Source organism: Sinocyclocheilus rhinocerous, unplaced genomic scaffold, assembly GCF_001515625.1.
Source record: "Sinocyclocheilus rhinocerous isolate Xijiao unplaced genomic scaffold, SAMN03320098_v1.1 scaffold1155, whole genome shotgun sequence".
NCBI lineage: Eukaryota > Metazoa > Chordata > Actinopteri > Cypriniformes > Cyprinidae > Sinocyclocheilus > Sinocyclocheilus rhinocerous.
In genome coordinates, this window is record NW_015629044.1 from 332357 (window position 1) to 338586 (window position 6230).

At 38.8% G+C, this 6230-nt stretch overlaps 1 protein-coding gene across 1 annotated transcript; it reads left to right on the forward strand.

The window, feature by feature from the left end:
- The first annotated feature begins 10 nt into the window (after positions 1-10).
- LOC107738614 (F-box/LRR-repeat protein 16) lies at positions 11-5289 on the forward strand. The gene is made up of 4 exons (XM_016550388.1): positions 11-371; positions 1896-1980; positions 2188-2251; positions 3020-5289. Exons 1-4 carry the CDS (start codon positions 82-84, stop codon positions 3166-3168), a joined length of 588 nt encoding a protein of 195 aa, XP_016405874.1. The 5' UTR covers positions 11-81; the 3' UTR covers positions 3169-5289.
- Positions 5290-6230: the final 941 nt, after the last annotated feature.

Here is a 6230-nt window from a genome sequence, read left to right on the forward strand (position 1 = left end):
GACGCCATCGCCGCCATTTCTCAGCTCCTTCCCAACCTATCAGAGCTCAGCCTGCAGGCCTATCACGTGACCGACACGGCCATGGCCTACTTCACCGCCAAGCAAGGCTACACCACCCACACGCTGCGTCTGAACTCCTGCTGGGAGATCACCAACCATGGCGTAGTTAACATGGTGCACAGCCTGCCAAACCTCACCTCCCTCAGCCTGTCAGGCTGCTCGAAGATCACAGACGATGGCGTGGAATTGGTTGCCGAGAATCTGAGGAAGCTCCGGAGTCTGGATCTGTCCTGGTGCCCCCGCATCACTGACATGGCCCTGGAGTATATCGCCTGTGACCTACACAAGCTGGAGGAGCTGGTTCTGGACCGGTGAGTATGCTGAGTTTACAGTACGGAGTGTAAAGTAAATCTTGCTGATACTTCCTCTTACAGAGCCTCATTGGGACTAAATGCTGTGATCAAATGTAATAATGTAATAAACCAATATATCAGTTCACTAGCTGATATTTGGGTTTTGAAAGTAATATATATATATATATATATATATATATATATATATATGCTGCAAATTGGTGTTCAAACACGCTGATTCATTTAGGAACAAAACAATCCTTTCAGGAATCAAACTATGTTGCTGCCTTTGCAACTAAACAGCAAAAATAGATAAAGTAGCTGCCAATATTGTGTCTAAAATGTAAGTTACTCAATATAAACGTCTTGTTTATTGAACTGTTGTATAACAACATTCGCAATCATGCTGTATGGGTGTGGGTCATTTTAGAATGCTATCCTATCACTATTTGCCATAGTTATTAGAATTTTTTTTTTACACAAATATAAGAATAAGCTAGACCAACACAAACTGATGTGTTTCTGCAGTTTTTTGCCTGTTCGATAAGAAAAGAGATAGTGAGCCATTCTGACAAGTGTTTTCATTGTAACATTATGGTTAAAAGTGTTTATTGATATAAAATGCCCACTTACGGTTTTAAGGAACCACGACAGAACAGTTAAATAATATTTAAAATCCTTGTTCTATAACAATGTCCATTTAAAACAAAAATGGGAAAAAGAGTCAGACTTACAAATAACAGAGGAAGACAGGACAGATATATGTGTTATACATGCAAAAACTACAAACTCAAGATCTTGGAGAGAGTTTGGATGGAAAAAAATTTATAAGGTTCTTCATAACTCCTAAACTGTCAGCGTTACGTACAGGTACAGAAAGTCTGGGCTCTTGTTGGAGACAATGTGGAACCTCAATGGCTAATCACTTTCGCATGTTTTGGGCCTGTCCAAAAATACAAGCTTACTGGTACGAAATAGCAGCTGAAATTAAAAAGATAATTGGAGAAGAGTTTGACTATTCATTCATTACATTATACCTAGGGAAAATACCAAAAACTATCCCAGTCAATGATAGATACTTAACACAAATACTTTTAGCAAGTAGCAGGAAAGCCATAACTTGTAAATGGTTGCAGGTTGATCCTCCAGCAAGGGCCCAATGGATAAGAATTGTAAATGAGATATACTGTATGGAGAGACTCACACTTACTTTAAGACTTAATTTAGAAAAATGTAATAAGTATTGGGAAAAATGGATAGAGTATGCCATTGCAGATAATGAGTGATACTGTGCATCAAAAATGTATTGTGATTTGATGTTGTAACTCCTATGATAATCGATCTGTTTCTTGTTTTCAATTAAAAAAAAGAAGAAGAAAAAAATGTCCATTGAGTGCTATGATACAGTGATGCTATCTGATGGTTATAATACCATGATATTTTGATACATTATGGAAAGAATGATTATCACAATCATATTGTGTGCCTATAGATGGCAAAGTCCGGAAGTAAAATGACAGTTTTTTATATGTCTGTATTCAGGTGTGTGCGGATCACAGATACAGGCCTGGGTTACTTATCTACCATGTCAACTCTGAGAAGTCTCTACCTGCGCTGGTGCTGTCAGGTAAGTGTCTGTGCAACTGTCTCAGTCAGCTTAATGGGATAGTCTTATTATGATAATAAAGTTATGGGTATTTGATATATAAGTTATCAGTTAACTATTTTATTAATCACAATTAGGTTAAAATATATATATATTAGATAATTTATAGCATGTCACATCACCAAATCTGCTTGAAATTTCATGTCAGCTCCCCCTGTGTGCTTTTAGGTGCAAGACTTTGGGTTACAGCATCTATATGGAATGAGGAGTCTTCGTCTTCTCTCTCTAGCAGGTAAAAAGTGCTGATACTGCAGGATGCACTGATAAAGTCCTGATAAAGTACTATAATGAAATAACACTGTATGTTTGGAAATAGATTGTTTCTATGAATACCTGAGCTTAATCATGTTATGGAAGAAAGCTCAGTTAATCCCTCAAAAATTACATTTGCAGATCAGAAATATCTGCCTGTTCTATCAGTAGCTGTGCATAAGGATGTTCTATTCCAGTGTTTCCTGATTTTTTTCCCACATAGCTTCATTCAAAGGGCTCAAGTACCCCTTCATCCAGACCAAGCAATTTATTTTTAACTAACATTATAGTCACTGTCATATAACATGATAAACTTCATTTTTAAACAACAAACTTTTAATTTCTGTGGTTGAAAACACTTCCTCTCAAACTGAAACATATCTGTTAGTTGAACTTCATTTAGCTTGATACATAGTACACTTACTACACTATACATGGCATCCACACAATTTCATGGGATTGATTTTGTTTTATTTCCTTAAGAAGTAAATAAATGCTTTAAGCTATTAGTTGAAAAAAATATTTCTATACATTTATCTTTATCATCTTTTGACAGCAATATATGTTTCATAGTTTCATTTATATAGGTTTAACAAAGCAAAACTGAAATCTTTCTGTTTGGGAATCATCATCTGTGATGTAAAAAGTGGTGTTGTTGTCACACAGCATTATAAACAGGAAGTGAACAGTTGAGTGGAGGTGGCTGTTAGCTTTTGTATTTGACCAGCTCTCATTTCCTCTGTCTCAGGGTGCCCTCTGCTGACCACTACTGGCCTGTCAGGCCTGATCCAACTGCAGGACCTAGAGGAGCTGGAACTGACCAACTGCCCTGGCGCCACAGCCGAACTCTTCAAATACTACTCCCAGCATCTGCCGCGCTGCATGGTCATCGAGTAGAGCAAAGAGTTTCATGGGCACTAGCACCCACCACATCACCAAAACCTCCTCCTACAGACTGATGATAAACCCCTCTTCATCCTGGACCCACAGGAAGAATCAACGAGAGAAACTGAATGGAAGTTTGTTTTTGTTTTTTTTCTGGAGGGGTGAATAGGTATCATTGACATGGAAAATAAAAAGGGAAATCTGAAAGAAAAGGTCGGAACGGGCCTGGACTGACGAGCGAGAGGGATCATGTACAAAGCGCAGTGGGTCAGAGGCTAGATCTTTCATTAAATAACATAAAACATAGGAATCAGCCCCCACACATACATGAAACATGTTCCTCCAACTGAACTGTGAGACTAGCTTCCATGTCTCATCCAAAACGGTTTATCTTGAAGTGACGAAGGTGTGCGCTGCCTGTTTGAGCTGTCTCTCATATCCAGGGAAAGGTAGAGAGGAACCGAAACGTTTAAGGGAAAGAACGAGGTTAAGGAGCCACTGCAACAGGGTCTCTTCGCTTTTGTCCAGCGGCATCCGGGTTTCTCGCTCCCCTCAGTGGTGCTGCCGCTCCATCTCTGTGTCTTATCAAGGGAAAAAATCAAGAACTTTAGAGATGAACAGCTACGTAGATTTTCACATCAACGCTACTTGCTTTTTGTCATGCAGTTCTCTTTTTGTCTTTTCTTTTTTAAATATTATTTTTTTAAGTATTATTTTTGATGATAAGGATTACTGTGAAACATGGTATGAGTTCGAGGTTTCGGACTCTTTGAATAAGACGGAAATCCAGGTACGGTGAAGGTACAGTATTGAGGTACTGTCCTTTGAAAGGAACCAGCATAATCAGAAGTCAGGAGGTTATTTTTTCCCAGCAGATTGCTCTTTTAAAGACATTTCCAGATATTTGAGTCGGGGAGAGCGGGGTGGATCGGAACTGCTCATACATTTTAATATAGTTCAGAGGGACTGTGGTTTGTACAAAAGATAGTTTGGCTTTTTCATCTGCCTGTTTTATTTTAATTCCATTTTGATGTCAATTGACATTAGTGGCTTATGTGCAGGTTTCCATATTAATCCTGATTCAAATGAAGATGAGATCTCCGAGTGATCCCATAATGCAGCTGGGCCACGTGACAGCCTTTCACAGACTGAAACTGCACGTCATTGCTTACTTGTCACCAGGCCAAACCATTACAGCAGCGGACAGCATGGCAGTTCTACCATAGTTTCTTACAGTACGGGTGCAGTGTCTCTTTCAGCCCGAGTGCTTTTAAATACATCTGATGAATACGGTTTACAGTGATTTGCATCAAATGCAGAGGCAGGCCAGTGTAATTAAAGTGATCACAAACATCCCACACAAGCTTATTACAGTAGTCTCTCTTCATCTAGCAGTTTTGCTTTCCCATTAAGCAAGACCCACATGTCTGGTTTTAGATTAGTAGCGCCTCTTTTTATTTTCAGAGGTGCTGATTTCTTCACCTTCACAGTTGTGCTCATCTGTGGTGCCTACCTCATTGTATCACTGGGTATGTAGAATACAGGTCCGCAGGGGAATTCGCAGAAACCAGTCATTTGTTCTTTTCCAACCCACTCCATAGCCCATACCGAACCCTGCATTTGTTCACTCAGGAGATTAATGTGCTGCTCAGATCATCTCAGATGGGTCTGCTGTGATGTTGATGACTTTAATGTTCACCTACTCTCAAACTCAACACATGCAAAGTGGCAGAATAAATGGCATGGTGCACAATTTTGGAGTCTTAGATTGGCGAATAATTTATTTAAAAGCAACCTCTAAGTTCTAACTAGTGAAATGTGTTTACCTCTGAATATTATAATCATCTGTGGACAGATATGGTAGCAGTGCATGGAATTTGCCACTTTTTTTCTTCAGGTAATTGTACAGAAATGTACTAGTGAACTTTGAAATTTCAGGCATGCTGTCCCACTCAAACCACTGGTTTGGCTGGTTAGCACCCCTGCTGGTACATGCCTGAACTACATCATCTGGATGCAAAAAGCATATTTCTCAAGTGATGGCCATTCAAAATTAGCAACATATTTTGACTTAATAACTATCTTTTAAAAACAACGGTTCCTAGAGCATAGAACCAAGCATATTGCATAGAAGAACCATATTACCATATATCCAAAGAATGTTGCAATGAACAGTTCTAACCATTTTGCCAATAAGGAACTTTTAATTTGTGTACAGTTGAGATGAATGAGAATTCTAATTGATTGCTCGCTTTCTCCAATTATTATAAACATCTTTGATTCAAACATGAAGCTAATCTTACTCCAAAAAAGTGTAGAACGAAACAGATGGAAACTATGTCGAGATAATTCCAACATCACTGTCTTTAAAGTGGACACTACCCTATCCCACCCTAAATTCTCTAGGCTTTAACGATAACCGATTATATCTACTAAAAGACACATTAGCATAAACATTAGCACTCACCTCAGAAAGTCGATCTCTCTTCTTGTATATAGTGACCTGTTTAATGGGGGGTCACAGCTAATCAGGGTTATCAGCTGCTGCTTATCCAGGCGAGATCCCCTGAGACTTTTAATCTCACTACCTTGTGTGACTTTATCTTTTGAATCATTGAAGTTGTTACGTATTTATTTGCTTTTACTTATCATTGGTAGTGGGTTAATTTATTGACACAATGCACATATTTATTTATTTATTTATTTATTACATTTACGAGGATTGTACGAGGTTTATTTAGAAGTAGAACATGTTTTGATGGGGTACCTGAGGAGACAAGAACTACTATGGAAATTGGAGTTGAGTTTTTTTTTTTCAGATGAATTGACCCTTTTTTAAAACCATGGTTTCGCCGGTTAGAATAACTGCAGTCTCTGAGGCACGTGTTTTTTTTTTGGCAGGCAGACTGTTGACACTCAGCTGACAGAAGGGCAGTAACTTGTTGACGGAGGCCTTGACAGTGAGTTGACTTACCCTCCTGCTGCCCATTTTCTCGTGTTTGATGACTAATCTAGTTCACTTCTTTTGTTTTCGGTTGTAAAATGGATGTAAGTTGTTGAGAGACGCTGTCATA

Coding starts and splice junctions, on each gene's coding strand:
- LOC107738614 (XM_016550388.1), top strand. CDS start 82: ATGGCCTACTTCACCGCCAAGCAAGGCTACACCACCCACACGCTGCGT. Junction 1,981..2,187: donor ACCTGCGCTGGTGCTGTCAG/GTAAGTGTCTGT, acceptor GTGTGCTTTTAG/GTGCAAGACTTTGGGTTACA. Junction 2,252..3,019: donor TCGTCTTCTCTCTCTAGCAG/GTAAAAAGTGCT, acceptor CCTCTGTCTCAG/GGTGCCCTCTGCTGACCACT.